The following is a 19,891-nucleotide window of genomic DNA, read 5'->3' as shown; positions in this document are numbered from 1 at the left end:
CCGAGTAGCACCGCAGGGCTGGCTCGCCCGCAGTGCTGGAAACACTGTCTTTTTTCTTGGCATCCTGTTCCCTGTGCTGCCACAGTAAGTGCAGGATCCCTCAGAGTCTCCAGGCTTCCCCTGTCCATTTATTGGAACCATGTGGGCTCTGAGCACATCCCCTCCCACTGCACCGAGCACGCCTAGTTCCCTCTGTTTATACACAAAACCACTGGGTGCTCAGGCTAAATGAGCAGGTTTCTAATCCTTTGCTATTCTGACAGAACGTGCCGGGCACGAAGAGTTTTCATGCATGGATTAATTTCATTCTCACGACAACCCTAGGGGGCTAGGTACCATTGTCATCGCATGCAATAGGTGGGGAAACTGAGGATTTGAGAGGTTAAATGATTTGCCCCAAGATTACAGAAACATTCAGAGGCATAGCCTGGACTTGAACCCAGAAATTTACTCTCAAAACCCACAAGCCAAAGAGAACATAGCTACTCTCTTAGAATGTTTGAAAGACACATTGAATAATAGAGCTATCATTTAGCCCATTGTATTTCAGGCTTTGGTTTGTACCCCATTCGTGGATCATGAAAAAAATGGGTGGGTTGTGACCATTTTTTGTTAAATGAACAGAATAGAAAAACATCAGCATTCATCACACATTTAAGATTATTTCAGTTACGAATATATGTGTGAAATAGTTGTCATGTAAAATGTATTTCTTAATGTAGGTCATGGTCAAAAAGTTTGAGAAACACTGATCTAATCCAACCTGCTCATTTTGTAAATGAGTGTACAAAGGTTCAGCCAGCAAAGTGATTTCTCCCAAGATTACAGGGTGTTAATGGATGAAGTGGGACTATAGACCCAAGTTTTTCTGACTCTCAGTTTATGTTATCAAGCTTAACTGACTGCAGAGAAAACCAAGAAAAAGCAAAAGTCATAATACTGATAGTAGGCATAGTACTACTACTATAATAACAATAATAGCTACTACTTTTACCACGTTTAATGTGTGCCAGGTATTTCTCTAAGCGCTTTAGATATATTAACTTATTTAACTCTCATAAGAACCAAAAGAGGCAAGTACAATTACTTCTCCCATTTTCAGATGAAGAAACTCAGGTAGAAAAAGTTCATGTCACTTGGTTAACATCACATAGCTGGTAACACAGAATGGGGAATTCAAACCCAAACAGGCTGGCTTCAGAGTCCGTGGTGTTAACGAGCATAAGGTACTACATGACCCTCTCTATCCTAATATTCTCCCTAAATGCTGTAATGCCAATACAGTAGATACCATGACGTGTGTGTCTTAATATAATTAATTACACACCTACTTCGTCTATTAGCCAAGGGTACCTGATGGTGAGTCCATAATTACCATGTCATTTAGGTATTTGGCTAAAACTGAAATCATCATCTTTTTTCCACAACTAAGATCCCCTCTAAAGTACCTTGTCTCTATCATTCATTCATTCATTCATTCACATATTTAAAAAATCATGCACTTGCAGAATTGAATAGAGTAGGCAGAATTATTTTTGAAAGACAAAACTGGGCATAATGCCCTTCCTTGTTCCAAAAAGGATTAAGGCAGTTTATGAGGATACATAAAATATTCTAAAATAGCAGTAGATGAGAACAAGATAAAGGAAGAACAAGTTAGAGACACTAAATGAAGGTAAGAATGAGACTAGCAGAAAAACATTTTCCTGGAGGTCAATACACTTGCTGTGGGTGGACCAGAGATGTATCCAGGTTTCCATTTTAATTGCCTACAAATTCACCCATTTTACAAAGGGATGACAACTCGCTCTCAGTTTGCATTAACTACCTCCCTGAAAGTGATTTTAATGACTTTCAGATCCACAGTCTCCTTCAGGTGAAAACAAACTAGTTCCTCAGGAACAGTATTTCTCCTTCTGAGACTAAGACAGAAAATATTTTCTCCACGGGTCCTCTTAGTTGACGTTATGTAACAGAACAAACAATGTCCTCAAGGGCGCCCTCACAATAAGCACAGGATGACATCGCATGTGCTGTTTCTGACAGAGTGTCCCAGAAAAGGCTGAGGGCACCACACTCTAAATTCCAAGATGCACGATGGTATCAGTAATCTGCCGTATCAAGGGATGTGGGCTCTGAGCACGTTGTTCCCTGATTGCAAAGTCGGTGACAGACCTCCTTGAAACAACGTGATCTAAAAAGGGGTGCTCAATTTAAACAACATTTGGGTCACTTGGTGTTCAGCTCTCCCAGGCTGAGGCTGACCTAACCCCTCCAGCTCTTGAGAATCAGGCTCTCCTTTGCAGAATTTGGCACGGGGCCTTAGCTACATCACACTGTCCTAATGTGTACGTGTGTTAGGATTTTAAATCCTCCCAGAGCAGGAATTACATCTTTTATTCCGTAGCTATAGACTGAATGTTTTTGTTCCTCCCAAATTCATATGTTGAAATCCTAACCCCCAAAGGGATGGTATTAGGAGGTGGGGCCTTGGGGAGATAATTAAGTCATGAGGGTGGGGCCCTCAGGATGGGATTAGTGCCTTTATAAAAGAGACCCCTGAGAAATCCTTAGCCCTTTCTTCCATGTGAGGACACAGCAAAAAGACAGCCATCTATGAACCAGAAGTGGGCTCTCACCAGACATGGAGTCTGCCAGCACCTTGATCTCAGACTTCCCAGCCTCCAGAACTGTGAGAAATAAATACTTGTTGTTTGAGCCACCCAGTCTGTGGTAGTTTGTCATAGCAGCCTGAACAGACTAAGACACCAGGGCTTGCTCTGTTGTCCTAAACCCACGAAGCACTCATGCACAAGTTAAGTACTTATTGAGGATGTTGATGGCAATGGCTGACTGCTAGCAAGAAAGGATTAAATTAAGGCATGATAGGAGCCCCTAGTTCACCAGGAGCTCTCCCTGGTCCAACTCTATAGTCTGGATTGCTGTAATGCTCCAGCTTTCCGCCAAATTAGATCCCCAGATGTTGGCACATCCCCTTTCTGCTGTTTCATGTCACAGTGGGTGTTCAAATTCTTCAATGGGGCCATGACAGGCAAGGGGAGGAAGAGGTAGTTCCTGGTGACCACCCTTTGTCACCACAGTGATGTCCCACAATAGTCATGGATAAGGTTGAACCTCCTCTAACCCTTGAACTCCATCAGAGAGGACATCTTCCATAAAGTGCTAGATGGAGGACCTCCTGACCACGTGACCATCCAATCTCAATTCTCCTGTTCATGAACTTAAGCCTGAGAGTCTTTACTGTCCCACAATGAACGCTGGAACAGAACAAAAACATAATAGGAAACCATCAGTCCAGGTAAAATGGGTTGAAGACATAGAAAGGCTTAGAGGAATTTGGGAAGAATGGACCGATGCTGCCTTCTTGGGAGATGATGGAAGACTGTGGGCATAGAACCCAGTGATGGTGTGGGAATATCAGAGGAAAGCTCCCAAGAGGTTGCTGGTCAGGAATGGAGAGTTAGGTGGTGGGTAGAAAGCCCAATGTAGTACATAGTTTGGGCAATGGCTGGATTAACCTGAGAGGGGATGCTGAGATGCTGCATAAACACAGATACAGTATTTGTCTTTTATTTTGAATACTTGGATAAAGAAAGGAATAGAGAGAAATCCCATGAGAAATTTTATGAGTAATATTTTTATGCAGTGAGACTATAATTTGGTAATATTGAAGTAAGAGCAGGCATCTGTACTTCAATCAGATGTTACCAACCAGGTATTCAGACATGGCACTTGGCTGCAGTGGTTAATTTTGTCATCCAATTGTCAGATGTATGAGCTTTGTGTCAACGAGGAGGTTTTGAAGTCTAAGAGTGGTTCATACAGAACTCCTCTTGTCTTAACTAGGGCTGCTATAACAAGGCCCCACCCTCATGACCTAATTAGCTCCCTAGTGCCCCATCTCCAAATACCATAGGCTGGGTGGCTTAAACAACAGAAATTTATTTGTCGCAGTGGTAGAGGCTGGGAAGTCCAAGATCAAAGTGCAGGCGGATTTGGTTGTTGGTGAGGACTCTCCTCCTGGCTTCAGATGGCCCCTTCTCCCTGTGTCCTCACATGGCAGAGATCTCTCTCTCTCTGTGTCTCTCTCTCCCCTCTTCTTATATGGCCACTAACCCCATCATAAGGGCCGCACCCTCATGACCTAATTAGTTCCCTAGGGCCCCACCTCCAAATACCATCACACTGGGGGTTAGGGCTTCATACATAAATTTTGGAGGGGACACAATTCAGAATATAGTACCTCCTATGAAAGGTGACCTCAGTAGGGCACTGGAGAGCAAGTTCTGCCCCAAATGAGGAAGCAGCCACAGCAGGACACCTAAGAAAAGGCCAGGTTAGCTCTGGTTTACACTGAACCATGCATCTCCCCACCATCTTGGTATTTTTGAAAAGGAGCATCCCTGGAGGTCTTCAATCAGGGTAATCTGAAGAAACGTCCTACCCAACGTCAGGAAGGGCCTCTTTGAAGAACTCCGGACTCATCCACCACATTCCTAAGTCCCCTCCCTAGGGAAGGGGCAGCTGGTTACAATAGTTTTTCATTGGCTACCCTCCTCAAACCTCTCCCAGAGGCCAACATGATTTTCCGGACAAGAAACTGGGAAGGTGACAGTGGCCAGGCCACAGAGCCAAGAGATAAAGTCTGATGCTCTGTTTCATCAGATCATTTCCAATCCACCCCAAATTTTCATTCCACACAGGCAATCTGGTACTCATAAACTTCAGGTTCAAAGGTAATTATGATGATCAAAATCCTCCCCAGATTTCCACATGGAATAACAGGAAGCGAGGCAATGTTTCCATTAGATTAGGAAACCATGCTCCACCCTCCTTTCTGAAACTTCCAGAACATCATCATAAATCCCATTCGACCTCCAAGCCAGGAGAAAAGCCTCTCTGCATTGTTCTGGGTACCACTTCTTGTTAGAAAGTCTCCTCTATTTTGAATGGGAATTTGTCTCTTTACAAAATCCACGCATTCACTTAGTTCTACCCTCTGAGACCACACAGAATATGTCCGTCCTTTTCCCCATGGCAGCCCTTCAGACCGCGGAAGAGAACTTTCATTCCTCTGAAACCCAAGAGATGATGCCCTTCCAGGCCTTCCAGGGCTCCAGAGACCTGCCCCAGGGTCCCCACCAGCCTGGCTCTCTCCTCCAGACCCTCTTCTGTCACCTAAAAATTCTTGTTCAGCAGAGTAGTTGTAATACCATAGCCCAGCTTTCCTGCTGGGCCGAAACACTTTCCAAAAATTCTGGAAATTTGTTATGGTCGTGGCTGCCAAGCCCACAAAACCCAGATCCCAATCTCTCACTGAGCAGCCCAAGAACATGTTCAAAAAATCCTCTGGCTGGACATCATCCCTTGGACGAATCATTAGTTTCTCTCATTGTTGCTGTTGGCTGCCCCGCAACCCGGGTCAATGGTTGATGGGACAGACACCACCCCTAGTGATGCCCTTTGCCCCGAGTGTGGGAATCTGAGGGCAAAGGCAGCACTGATTATCCCATCACCGGGCCCAAGAGACTAGTCTCATTTGACAGAAAGTGACACGAGACCAGGGATTTCTAGTGAGGGGTCATCCGCAAGGACTTGGCCTCCATATTCCTAGAGTTAAGGGTTAAGTTAATTAAGAGTTAAGTCAAGGACCCCACCCTCCGCGCTCCAAGTCAGATCTGTCTGGCCAGCAGCCTTCCGCTGACTACATTCCCCGTACCCCACCCCGGCCCCTCCATGCAACAGCCACGCTTGCTCTGTGTGCATCTCCTCTGGGCCACCACAGCACTTGTGTGTCAACATCAAAGGCCCCATCATAGTCCCTGTCACATTCTGCCTTGAGACAGGGCTCTACCTCTGTGTTCCCACCTCCTCCCCTAGACTGGAAGCTCCAGGAGGGGAGCCCCTGGGTCTTATTTAGCAGTGTCTCCAATCCTAGCATGGAACCCCGCACAAAGTAGGCACTCATGTAAGATGAGTGATGCTGAAATAAACTGATCCCTTGGCCTCACTTTGTCAAGCTTTATATACCTCCATCGAGATAGGTGGGGATTGAGCCTCTCTCCCTCTGGGTGGGAGTCAGGAGAGACCACCACGGTCTCTGTCCCTAGCTGCTCCACCATCTCCATCACGGTGGTCTGACCTGTGTGTGAGCTGGGCTGATCAAAGCATGGGATCTTCCATCTGATCCCTTCCTGGGTCCATGAGCTCTTCTTCTGGGCTAGAGGACATGGACCAAAGTCCAGCCTGTTCTACAGACAGAAACTGGGGAGAAGAGCCCGGCTGACCTGGGGCAACCTCATCCCACCCCCAGTAATCACAAAGGGGCAGCAGGTTTACCATGACCCTGATTAGCCTCAGCAACAAAGTGTCTCATAACTTTGAGACACATCCCAGGACAGGGGGCCCAGCCTGCTCAGTATGAACCATAGTGCAGAGCTCTAGGGAGGTCCAGTGTAATGCACAGCGTCACACTATGAGGCAGGACAAGGCAGAAGCCACCTGGAGCAGCTAGGTCTCTACTCCTGGACTCAAGAGATTTCCCACGCTCATATAGCCCCTGCCAGCTCCTCATCCCACACAAAACAGGCAACGCTGCTCAGAGTCAGGCCTGGTCGGAAAGACCAGCCAGCTTCCTCCTTTGTGGTTTCCATGGTGAGAAAAGCAGTGTTTGGGTTCCTGACTGTGGGAAAGAAGAGCTCCAGCTCCCCAGTTTTCCCATCTGCTCTCACTTCTTGCTCACCTCCTTAAAGGCCAGGATGGGAAAGGATGCTCTTACCTGCTAAGATGAAGATGCCCACGAGAATCAGGAAGACCAGCAGGTAGAGCCCAAGGACTGCGTGCTTCAGGGCCGACAGGGAGCCCAGCTGGGTGCAGCAGCCTCCCGCCCGTCCTCTGTGGCACGGACCTAGACAATAAGGGTAAGAAGAAGAGGAAAAAAGACATTTGAAAATCCCCAAAGCCCTTTTTCTCTTTTGGTCTCATCTCTCCCTGATGCCTGCAGATGTTCACATGGAACCTCTCACACAACTTCTGCACATCTGTAATGCAGCTGGAATGGTGGGAAGCATTTCTGAATCGTGAGAAGCTTTTCTGCTTCTATCTCTCCTCCCACCCTCTGTGCTCACGAACTAGCCAGACAGGCATGCCCACAACTCACGAGGCCACGCAAACCCGCCTCCTAGAGCCAGTCCAAGTCACAGAGAAAGCTCAAATAGGCTGGAATATGTGTCCTTTATAAAGTGCTATTGTCCCATGTGATTAGAAGATGGAGAGAATTTTAGAAAGAGGTTGCAAACTCCAGCTTCTAACAGTGGCCTGGAAGGGATGTGGGCCAGGTGGGCCTGGGGAAACCAACAGTGCATGCCCAGTCCAGAAGAGGTTGCCATGCAGGAAGAAGGGCCGGGCGTCGGCAGATCCAAAAATCACTTCTCCAAACCACTTCTGGCTTCAAGACAAGTCAGAAGTGATTTGGAGAAATCTCCCTTTTTTTAAGTGTTGACAACTAATTAGAGCAAAAAAAAAGAAACCACTAGGGAGCGTAAACAAAACAAAACACATTTACATGCCGCATCCGACCACCAGTTTACAACCTCGGGTTAAGATTTACAGGAAAACATAGTACCTAACTTCATCCTGTGAAATTACACAAGGCTCATCAGGTTCTGGCCAAAATGGAACAGCAAAATATGAGTTCTAATGGAACTTATGGATTGTCTAGTTCAACCCCTTCTGTTTACAGATGAAGAACATCAAATGTTAGTGACAAATCCTGGGTGAGGACCCAGGTGCCCTGACTCTCTGTCCTCTTTCCACTGGACTTCTCCTTCGAGGCAGCCTTCAGATGGCCAGTGCAGAGGCCAGCAAGCTCACCAACGTCCACCTGCTCTGTCAGCTGACAATGGAGAGGAAGGGATGCCGTCTCGCCCTGACCCCCAGCACGGCAGGTAAGAATCTATGGAGGGGGGACTTCTCTGGTGGTGCAGTGGTTAAGAATCCGCCCACCAATGCAGGGGACACGGATTCAAGCCCTGGTCCGGGAAGATCCCCCATGCCGCAGAGCAACTAAGCCCGTGCGCCACAACTACCGAGCCTGTGCTCTAGAGCCCGCGAGCCACAACTACTGAGCCCGCACGAGCCTAGAGCCCGTGCTCCGCAGCAAGAGAAGCCACTGCAATGAGAAGCCCGCGCGCCGCAATGAAGAGTAGCCCCCGCTCACCGCAACTAGAGGAAGCCCACGCACAGCAATGAAGACCCAACACAGCCAAAATATTAATTAATTAATTAATTATTTAAAAAAAGAATCTATGGAGGGCATTTTTTTTTCAAAGTACGCATGTCCCTATCATGCTCATTCTCTGCCCCCTGCAAGGGAGAGTATTGCCAACTGGAGAACATTGCTCATGGAGGCACGGGTAGGAACCGGAAAAGGCTGACAGCAGATGTTGAAATAATTGAGAGTCAGAAAACATTTGAGGTGCTTCGGGGGCTCCTTATCACCTCTCAGGTAACACTGCCAACTGCACGGCCTTCAGGAGGTTTGGTGACCACAAGGGAAATGGCGGTGACCACGCTGGTGCCCTGGCTCTCCAGAGGTATTGTTCAGTGAGGAACATTTTCCCACGCATTTACTCCATTTTATTGAAAATGCTGTTGTTAAAATAGCTAAGTTGGACTATTACATACTATTTCCGTAAAACATCGGGTACGATTTGGAACGAGTTGTCGAGAAATACAAATTCAGTTACCATTCTCATCAACACTTAAATGTTAGCAAATTTTCTAGACTTAACCTGATTTTCCACAAAGACTTGCACATCTTTCTAACTCACCCTAAATCTTCTTTTCCAGAATTTTCTATCTCTTTCCACACAGTAGGATCTATAACCTGTTTTGCTCCTAAATACGCAAGCTTCTTGTAGCATTTTGTCTTTTTTTTTTTTTCTCATGAGAGCCACTGGCTGGCGGGTTGCAGCTCTTAGAGAAAAGTTTTTTTCCCTCAAGAGTCAAAGCGGTAGGCATAGCATAGTGTATTATACAAACATTAGTATCTTTATTGCGATGGTTGTTCCAGCTCTCCTCATCCCTGCTTTTCTTGACATAATGATGAGAATGATGGCAGCCTAGCTACTGGGAGGGGTCAGAAGATACCCAGGCTGAAATGCTATTGTCCTTATGTTTATCCCCAATCCATCTTGGGCTTCTTCATTTGTTGCCTTTGTTTGACCCTCTTCTTATTTCCCTTGAAGGTTTAATTAAGTTCAACCATATGCTGTTAACTGTTCCAGTTTCACTGAAATGTTCTATTTCTTGTTCATTACAAAAAAGAAATCGTTCTCTCAAAAAGAAGTTGATATAACTTTTTGCACGTAACTTTTTTATTGAGGCACAAGACATTATATTAATACTTTGCCTGAGCTTGAGGCAGTCTGTTTAGTAAGCTGAACATTAATACAGTAAGGGATTAAGTGCAAACAACACACATTCACGGATTGACTAGTGAGGCTACTTACGATTTATAAAGTGCTAGATTAGTGCTAATTGTCATTCAGTTTGAAATTTTTCACCTTCCGGAGGAAAACAAAGCAATCAGGACCCCTTCCTCCCTTTAGGAATGAAAATATTTTCCTAAACCAATCAGTCACAAGAGCAAGGGCTACTTTTCCTTTACTCCCACTAATTAGAGCGTCATCCCTTTATTGTCAAGTCTGTACTAACTTTCAATATTTGGCAGAATGGGGGAGGAAAATCACACAGCCAAGAAGACTGCTAACTTGCATCTTGCCCTGTTGCTTGCACGTGTATTGCCAGCTCATTGTAACAGTGGGGCAAACTGCAATGATATAGTTCTATTTTTTCTCCATCAAAAAAGAGTAGTTCCCTTCTCCTCTACCTGAGGCTTCTGTCTAATAGCAAGCACCCCTGGTGACAGATCCCTTCATCAACTTACACACACAACATAGACCTTCGTCTGAGAGAGCTCAGTTCCTTTAGCAAGACTCAATTACCTTGCGCATTACACAAAATTCATTCTAGATAGAACATAACAAGGGTTTCAAATAGAGATTTTCCAGAAACATTCAGTGAAGTACCGTTCCACAAGTGGAACTTCACGGAATGTTTCTGGCAAGATGGCTAGAGAATATGACTGTAAGGGAAAGAAGACAATTTAGGGGAAAGACAAGTTACTAAGTCTGCCCAAAACACTTTTATTGACTTTTTAATATAACATAGCAGCAGCATGTTAGCTGAGTAGACCATTCAAATTACTTAAGCTTCGTGGAAGATTGGAAACACTCCAAAACAATGCAATCAGTAAAAACAGTATGCTCATTTATTTTTTTAAAAAAGTAAAAGAAATGAGCTATCAAGCCATGAAAAGACATGGAGGAAGCTTAAGTGCCGATTAGTAAGTAAAAGACACCAATCTGAAAAAGCTACTTACTGTATGATTCCAGATTTATGACATTCTGGAAAAGGCAAAACTATAGGGACAGTAATAAGATCAGTGGTTGCCAGGGGTTGGGAGTGGGGAGGGATGAACAGGTGGAGCACGGAGGACTTTCAGGGCAGTAAAACTCCTCTGTATGATACTGTAATGATGGATACATGTCATTATACATTTGTCTAAGCCCATACAATGCTCAACACCAAGAGTGAACCCTAACGTAAACTATGGACTTTGCACGATAATGACATGTCAGTGTAGGTTCATCAGTTGTAACAAATGCCCCTCCCTGGTGGGGGATGTTGATTATAAGGGAAGCTGTGCACGTGTGGGGCAGGGGGTACATGGAAACTCTCTGTAATTTCCACTTAATTTTGTTGTAAACCTAAAACTGCTCTAAAAGTTAGTCTATTTAAAAAAAGTAAAGGTTTTTTTAAAAAATATTTATTTATTTATTTGGCTGCATTGTGTCTTAGTTGAGGGATCTTTGTAGCAGCACTCAGGCTCCTCTCTAGTTGTGGCGTGGGCTCTAGAGCGCACAGGCTCAGTTGCCCCGAGGCATGTGGGATCTTAGTTCCCCAACCAGGGATCAAACCCACGTCCCCTGCAGTGGAGGGCAGATTCTTAACCACTGGACCACCAGGGAAGTCTCAGTAAAGGTTTTGACTTACGGATTGTTGGGGTAAAAACTCTAACAGACTTTTATTGAACACCCACAGTCCTACTGTGGTAGCCCTACTGTGGTAGCCAGCCTTCAAGATGGCCCCAGATGATCCCAACCCCTTGTATAGTCTCCTTCTGCATTGTACCAGGATTGGCTTGTGTGACTAGTAGAATATGGTAGAAGTGATGATGGGTCGCTTCTGAGATGAGAGAAAAGACACTGCAGCTTCCTTCTTGCTTACTCTTTCTCTCTCTTGAAATATTCATTTGTGGGGAAGCCAGCCACTATGTCATGAATACACTATGGAGAGTCTACATGGTAAGGAACAGAGGCCTTCAGCCAACAGCCACATGAGTGAGTCTGGAAGCAGGTCCTCCAGCCAAATCAAGCCTTCAGATGACTACACCCTGGCTGAGATCTTGACAGCAGTCTCATGAGAGACCCTGAGCCAGAACAACCCAGCTAAGCTGCTCCCAGATTTCTGCCAGATTGGACTATATGTATATACATATTTTCTGAGCAGAATTTTGGATCTGAAAAAATAAACAAAATCTTGGATTTCCTTGCACACCCACGGCTTCCTCAGAAATGGAGTGAGATAACAAATTTTGTTGTTTTAAGCTGCTAAGGTTTGGGGTCATTTGTTACGCAGCAGTAGATAACTAATACACTATGGTAGACATTGGGAAATACAAGGATAACAAGCTGTGTGAGGGAGAGATTTTGTCAGTGTCATTCACGTCCAACTTTCCAGTTCCTAAACCAGTGCCTGGCACACAGCAGGCATTCAGAAAATATCTGTTGAATGAGAGATGAAGATACAATCACTGACTTTCAGATGCTCACACCCGAGGGGAAGAAGACATATAAACTGGTAACTATCACACAGGTGTGAATGAAGCAGGTGTAGAGGGGCGATATGGCACAAGCAAAGCATGGCACTGCAGAGGCAGTGAGTCCTTCTGTGTTGCAGGTCATCTCAGGGTCTGCCTTGAAGAGGCAGCAACTCAGCAGGGCTTTGAAGGACAGGCTTTTGTAGATGGGCTGAAATCTATTCTCTTTCTCTCCAGCTTTATCGTCTGATTTACAGCTATTAGAAATTTGAAAACTGTGACTTGAAGAAGAAAACTTTCTTCCTCCGTGTGAGAACTGTTCTGAGGAAAGTACCAGACCAAGCTGTTAGTTATTAAACATAGTCATTGCTTGCAGACATGGTCACACACAAAACCAGATCGAGGGGGAGAATGACACCAAAAAAACAAAACAAAAACTCTTCCAAGATCTGGGAGAATCAAGGGAAAGGGTTTTCATCTTGCAGTGGCCTCCAGAAAGGCGGGTTGACATCTCAGACGATCAGGAAGCCAAGAGAAGGAGGCTCAAGAGGCTTGGACAGGCTAGTGACTCCAGAAGGGCAAATAGGAACTAAAAAATAAGTACAAAGTGACTTGCAGACTGGGTTCCGAAGGCCAGGCTGGGAGATGTTGTATGGAGCCGTGCTTGCTGATGAATGGCTAGAAGCAGTCCGATGGGTGGTTTCCCCACCTCTAAACACCCATCTCCATGTAGCTGCACAATTTTCCCATAGCTGAGTATCCCTGGGCTATTATTTTCTTTCTCACTCCACTTTTTTTTTTAAACTTAAATTTATGTAAGAAGGAAATTTTATATCATCCTCATAAGTGGAAAATTAGTATCTTCCTATTCCATTATTATTAATGGAATAAATAAATGGTACTTATTCCTTTAAAATAAATATCTAACTATTAAAATAACAAATTCACACCCATATGTCACCTTGAATACCACTGTCGTATATAGTCACATTCTGAGAATCATTAACTTTAGTAAAAGTAATTAAATCACAGTTCAATGCAAGTTGTGGAGAAAAAGTTGATGCTCTCCATAGAAGAATTCACTTATAGAGAAGCAAAACCAAAACTTTTTAGATGTTCAAGATTAAGAATAATCTAGAAGGTAAAATGTTAAGGATTAAGTGCCATTGAAATAACCACATCAGAACCTTACCCTCTTCTCTGATACTAACCTCATTATTCACAGTTGTCGATTTCCATCTCTCCCTACCCTGCTTGTCTAAAGGTTCTCTGAGACTCACCCATTTCCCTACCCATCAACCAGCACACAGCAGAACTGCAATAAGGTTCTTTGCAAGAACAAAGGTATGTGGGACTTCCCTGGTGGCGAAGTGGTTAAGAATCCACCTGCCAATGCAGGGGACACAGGTTCGAGCCCTGGTCTGGGAAGATCCCCCATGCCGCGGAGCAACTAAGCCCAGGCGCCACAACTACTGAGTCCACTTGCCACAACTACTGAAGCCCATGCGCCTAGAGCCCGTGCTCCACAACAAGAGAAGCCACCGCGGTGAGAAGCCGCGCACCTTAACGAAGAGCAGCCCCCGCTCGCCACAACCAGAGGAAGCCCGCGCACAGCAACAAAAACCCAACGTAGCCAAAAATTAAATAAATAAATAAATAAATTTATTAAAAAAACAAAAGACATGTGTAAGTCATTTATTTTTGGTGCAAAGACTGGTTCTTACAGTTGTTGTATGCAAATAGTTGACACATTTTTGTTGGCTGAAAAACCAATTTTTGAGCAAAATTTTGGCCTGAAAAAATAAACAAAATCTTGGCTTTCCTTATTCACCGACGACTTGGAATAGCCACTTAGTGCCCACGTAGGTGAACTGTGGGAGCAAGTCATTGGGACTAAATTGACACCTAATCCTAGCTGAGCACCATCATCACGCGTGGTGCTGATGCTGACATCCAGAGGCCTAAGCCACAACCCTGGACATTCTTGTTCTGATTCAATGATGAAATCATGCATCTATGGCATCGAGGTACCCAGTTCTGGAGTAAGGCTTTTGTCATATCAAAACAATATGAAGGGCTTCCCTGGTGGTGCAGTGGTTGAGAATCCGCCTGCCAATGCAGGGGACACGGGTTCGAGCCCTGGTCCGGGAAGATCCCACATGCCGTGGAGCAACTAGGCCTGTGAGCCACAATTACTGAGCCTGCGCGTCTGGAGCCTGTGCTCCGCAACAAGAGAGGCCATGATAGTGAGAGGCCCGCGCACCGCGATGAAGAGTGGCCCCCGCTCGCCGCAACTAGAGAAAGCCCTGGCACAGAAACGAAGACCCAACACAGCCATAAATAAATAAATAAACAAATAATTAAAAAAAAAAGAAAACCACTAATCTGTTTAAAAAAACAACAACAACAATATGGAGACACATTTTTGGAAAATCAATTAAAGTCTTTCTATTATCAGAGCTTCGTTTAATTTTTTTTTAAACTTTGATTTCTCTTTAATAGGACACACACAAAAGGAGGTTGCCTCAAACTATTGTATTATTCCCAGAGGTTAAAATTGTGACGGGTTCCTTTTAATCATGGGAACAAGAGTACCCCCTAAAGAGCTTTTGCTAAAATACTGCTTACTGAGGGTGGTGAAGTGCTTGGGAGCAAGGGTTAAAGAACAGAAAAGGAAAGTTTATCTGAAAACCACTTGGTCCCAGACAGCTGAGCTGAGGTTGAGTCGTGAGATGGTCCCCCAGTGTCAGTGGGAGCATCAGAACCTCTGGGTCTTTGTTTCCCTGTACGATATTAGGCAGGTGAGGGTCCCTGACACTCTCACAGGGGGACAAGCATGGTTTTGGGGCTCTGTGCAGACAGAGTCAAAGCCTGCCCCTGTCACATATTGGCTGGGAGACATGAGAAAGCATTCTGAGTTAGCCCTTGCATCAATTTAGCCTTTCTTTACAAAACTGATTTTTCAATTTCTTAACCATAATTTTAAGGCATTTGGGGAGTTATCTGTTTGAATTTATTTTCCTTCCATTTGAAAAAATACTCACAAATTGCATCATCTGATAAAAGTGGGTATTTACTTCTTTCCAAAGAACCTGGGTCTAAACAACCTTAAAAATAAATAAATTTTAAAAAATAAAAATAAAAATAAAACAGGATGAAATGATTCAATTGTCACCTAATTGAGTTTTACCAACAACAAACACTCAGCCATTTTTTTGTCGTTGTTGTTGTTCTCTGTGGTCCCATAGCTCACACACAGCAGGTGGAGATAAGGTTTTACGGCTGGGAGGGACCTTGGCGCTCATCCCATCCAAGGATCCTGTTAAACCCTCCCAAGGTTGACTTCATCATCCTCACTCCGGTTACTCATCACTCACATTGTTCATTGTAATAGGCAGCCCCAAATAACCTCTGTCTTTGAAGCTGCCACCACTTTCTGGCTTTCATGGAGACCTCTGTTTACTTTTCCTCAATAAAGGGCAGAGGAGGGTGTCAGGCAGGGACATTGCAGAGCAGTTTCATCTGACCTGAGTCTAGGAGGGTCCCAAACCACCAGCCGGGGTGGGGTGAGCACCAATCACCTCTGCCCTGTTGGACCACACACCTGAGTCTTCAAGGCAGACCAGTGAGGGCCCCAGACAAAGGAGACTACAGTCCTCTGCATGATCCGATGGGATCCCATTTCTAAGAAAAGGAGAGGGAGGGATGGTGGAGCTAATTCAATCTAGATGTTATGGTGACCTAGGACAGTTTCTCCAAGTACTTCTAGAGATATTTTGTAACTTCCCTGCAATACTTGTTATTTTTTCCATCCCTATCTATTTCTCAAGTTACTCTGCATAAAAATTCTTGAGAACAATCAGGGGCTTGTGTGCTTATTTATCAGCAGCGGGAAGGGACTCTGGCTGGTGTGCATATAATTTTGCAGCTGGGGCCGAGGGATGAAGAGAGAAAGCCAGGTGGGAGGGGATAGAGGGCAGTCAAGGTGAGCTGGCTGGTCACTGCAACCCAGGAGGAGGGGAGCGGCCAGGGAGTCCCAGGAAGAAGAAGCAGGTCCTGGGGCTGGGGGAAGATGCCCATACTCTTACCCAACATGGGCAGCGCATGGATTGGAAGAAATGCTGTCGCAATGCAGAGAGACTCAAAACAACAGTGGGCTCAGGGTTCGACCTAAATAGGGGCCAAAGACCCTCCTCCAATAGAGTGGCTCTGGCTCCCTCTCAGAAAGATTCCCAGTTCCTCTCCTGGCGCCTTGTCAGAGGAAATAAATCATCTGATGATGTGTTAGCAATGTGGAGGCCAGGGCTCAGCTATTTCCATGTTTAAATCATTACTTTTTCCAGGCTGCTAGAGCAACCTCCCGCCCATGCCCTGGTCCACCTTGGTTTGATGAATTGGTTTATCCTCGGGGCAGGAATGGATAGGTTTAATACACTCCGCCCCACCCCTGTCTCACTCCCCCAAATCCCACCGCCAGTTGAGTTGGAAGGGCCACCTGGCTGTTTGGTTTTGAAGACAGGAAGGCTAACGTCTCAGCCCATGCCACCTGTACGGGAGGGAGCTGGGACTGTCCCTGAAGCCTCCAGGCTCAGAAGCCTCCAGCTCTGGCCTCTGCACGGGAAGCAGTACAGGCTGGGCCACAGGTGGGAGTTCAGCAGATCTGAGCAAAGACGATGGTCCTCAGACCCACTGAACCTCTGTCACCTGCTAAGGCCTAGAACCAACAGCTGTCCGGTATAGAGCTTCACTGGGAAATCATGGCCAATAATGGGATAGTTCATAATGAGAACGGAATTGCACCCATCAATCAATGAATAAAAATACACATTTGTCGAGGGTCAGCTCCCAGAGGACAGGGTCTGTGATTCATCTCTGGATCCCACACGTCCTGGCATATAGCAGATACTCAATTAACATCAGTTGGCTGTTTGTAGACAAGTGAGACTAATAAACTGAAGACAGATTTACTGGGCCTTCCAAGCCATCGTTTAGGCTTTTGTACTAACCATGTATTCTAGTTTCTGTATTTGATGCTTTGACATCTTGGAGCCTTGGAATAGGAAACATCCTCCTCTCCACCACTCAATTCACCTTTGTATCCAGGCATTGTGCTCTTTCCTTTGGTGATGGAGTTTTGCCCCTCCAAGAGATGTTCATCAACTCCTAGAACCTAGGACCTAAACTAGATACAAAGAACTTTGGGGCTTTGAAAACTTACCTAGAAATAGTAGCTGGAACAACCATTTTTATATTCCTGGTCACAAACAGAACACTTTACCAGGAGGGCCTTTCTCAGAGGGCAGGGAAAGGACACACTCAACAAGCTGAGGGTCCTGGGGCTGCCCTGGGTGTCCCGAGGTAGGCAGACTTTTCTTACTTCCACCCACTGGCAAGACAGTGCCCTTTTCACCTTCAGTCTGTCAGCATCCAGGGACCACCCCCGCCCCCAATCCCCATAAACCTACATGTGAAAGGCAGCTCCCCCTGGACACACTGGAAATGCTTAGAATACTTAAGATGTCATATTACATTTTAATAGATGCCCTTAGGTCAGGGTTGGGAGATCATCATAGCTCCAGAGGGAAGAAAGGAATTCCTGCATAATATACTGAGGTCAGAACGGGACCAGAGAAGCAAGATGCCCAGATAGAACTTTCCGGGCAAAGGGACAAGATCAAGCTCACTGTTACCAGTGCACAAACTATGAGATCATTTGCAAACAGAGAAACTGTTAAGAGTGAATAGTGCTCTAGAATCAACACGCAGGGAGAGCCGAGCGCCATAAACCAAACGGTTCCTGCAAGCTTCAGACAGGACACTTGTCCCAGTCTCCCCTGCCCTCTTGATCCTTTTCAATCTGCCCCTCCCAACCTGATGGCTGCCATCTGCCGCCTTCGGGTCTCGGGTACGTTCTATCTTCCCAGTCCCTCCTCCATTAATTGGAGAAGCTCATCCACACGGAGCGTCAGGAGAGGAGGCCAGTAGGCAGCCCCTCCCTGCAGCCCCCTCTCTTAACAGGACTTCCTAAACACGTGGCTTCTTCTGCCCTCTATGAACATCTTGGGTTGTCTTGACTTGAACTCAATCTCAAGCCAGATAGCAGGAAGTAGGAAGGTACCAGGGAACAGGTGGGCTTCAGGACACTGTGCAGAAGGCTGGAACCATCACGGGCCCCCATCGGCTCTGTGGCTGGACCTCAGGTTAACCAGCATCTGCCTCTGCAGGGCAGGGTCCCAGCCAGCCCTACCCTACTGGCCTCCCTCTTCATGGCCGTGTTTATATCTTCCGAAACCTACTGCTGAACTCTGCATATGCAGTTTAGACTCCAGCCCAGAAGCCCCAGGAGATGGTAGGGGGAAGGGGGAGGATGCTGGCGAGAGAGGGGCATTTCTCTGACCTAATGTCTGTAGAGGATAGTGTCCCAGGCTTCCCTCTGAAGCCATTTAAGACCCTGTCCTTGTGCTCTTGTCCAAACCTATTTGGGTTTATATCTATTTCCTCTTAGAATAATTCATTCCATCTCTCTCCTGCAACAGAGCCATTTATTCCCATGGCCCCGTCCTAGCTTTGTCATTGCCCAGGACGTCTCCACCTCTGAAACCTGAAACTCCAAGAATCCACTCTCAGCCCCTCACCACCAGCAGCCTAGCTCTTGAAAGTCCAGGGTCTCCGAGTCCTGGAACCGCAGTGAACAGGGTGAGCTACGCTGAGGGGCGGGGTTTAGGGACCAGGCAGATGTGGATTTGAATCCAGGCTCTGCCTCTGACTACATGGGTGACCTTGGGCAATTTGCTTCACCTAAGATGTTACCTTCTCATCGACAAACTGGGAATAATAATATGTCCTGAGATGCTTTCTTTAATTTACCTTAATTATTTCTTTTTATTGGAGTATAATTGCTTTACAGTGTTGTGTTAGTTTCTGCTGTACCACGAAGTGAATCAGCTATACATATACATATATTCCTTCCCCCTTGGACCTCCCTCCCATCCCTGCCCCCCACCATCCCACCCATCTAGGTCATCACAGAGCACCAAGCTGAGCTCCCTGTGCTTTGGAGACAATGTATTGAAGCCCTGAGCACAGCCTGGTGTTCCATCAAGGGCAACCATTGTATCATGATCGCTTGTATGTATCACATCATATCATCACTGCTACAAGACCCCTGCCCCCTTCCCACCACCTCCCTTGGCCTCCCCCGATCTCCCTGCCTCCACAAGAGCCAAAATGATCTCCAGAGCTCCTGGCACTCCAGGACAAGGCCCCCCTCCCCTGGCCCACACACCACCGTTGGGAAGGGGGTGCTGGTGCCCTAGGGCTCTGTGTGCTCCTGGCAAGACCCCTATCACCAACACTCAGTCTTGCCAGCAGTTCTGCCCTGACACCAGCACCCCAACCTCACTGAGTCCTCGATCCTGACTTCTATCAGCCCCACAGAAGCCCCAGGGCTCCCCATCACCCACCGTAATCTCCAGACAGCCTTGTTTCTTCTCCTTTGACATCTCCCTCCCCATCTGCTGAAACCTTCCCACTGTGGCCCAAGATGTCCCAGCCAGTCATCCAAAAAACCCTGATTTCCCCAACCTCTGCTCGAACATTTCCTTTTCTTTCTTCTTCTAACTGAACCCTGCTTCCCTTGTCTTCTCAAGTATGGATTTCTCTCTCCCACATTCATGTAACTGACCTAAGGGTGCGGTAGGTGGTTTTCTTTGCTCCTCATTACTTCCAGAACCTTCTCTCTCTTCTCCCTAAAAATCCCAGCTTTCACATCACACGACTGTACACTTCTCCTTGTTGCTAAGGGACACCTGCTCCCCTCCCCATCTCTGCGCTCACTGTGGCTCTCTCTCAATCTCCAGTTCTGACTCTTCCTTATCTTCCCTCTCCTAATGGCAAGTCCTCCCTGATGCACTCGAAATGTGGGCA

General features: G+C 46.1%; 1 protein-coding gene across 1 annotated transcript in view; it reads right to left on the bottom strand.

Annotated features, from left to right (window-relative positions):
- SCARA5 (scavenger receptor class A member 5) overlaps nt 1-19,891 on the bottom strand; it is a 122,330-nt gene that overhangs the window by 86,498 nt on the left and 15,941 nt on the right. The window contains exon 4 of the mRNA XM_082402808.1: nt 6,800-6,928. Within this exon, the coding sequence (XP_082258934.1) occupies nt 6,800-6,928 (129 nt within the window). The remainder of the gene's footprint in view (nt 1-6,799; nt 6,929-19,891) is intronic.

Source organism: Balaenoptera borealis, assembly GCF_965194805.1.
Source record: "Balaenoptera borealis genome assembly, chromosome: 8".
NCBI classification, from domain to species: domain Eukaryota; kingdom Metazoa; phylum Chordata; class Mammalia; order Artiodactyla; family Balaenopteridae; genus Balaenoptera; species Balaenoptera borealis.
This window is presented reverse-complemented; position numbering and strand designations above follow the sequence as displayed.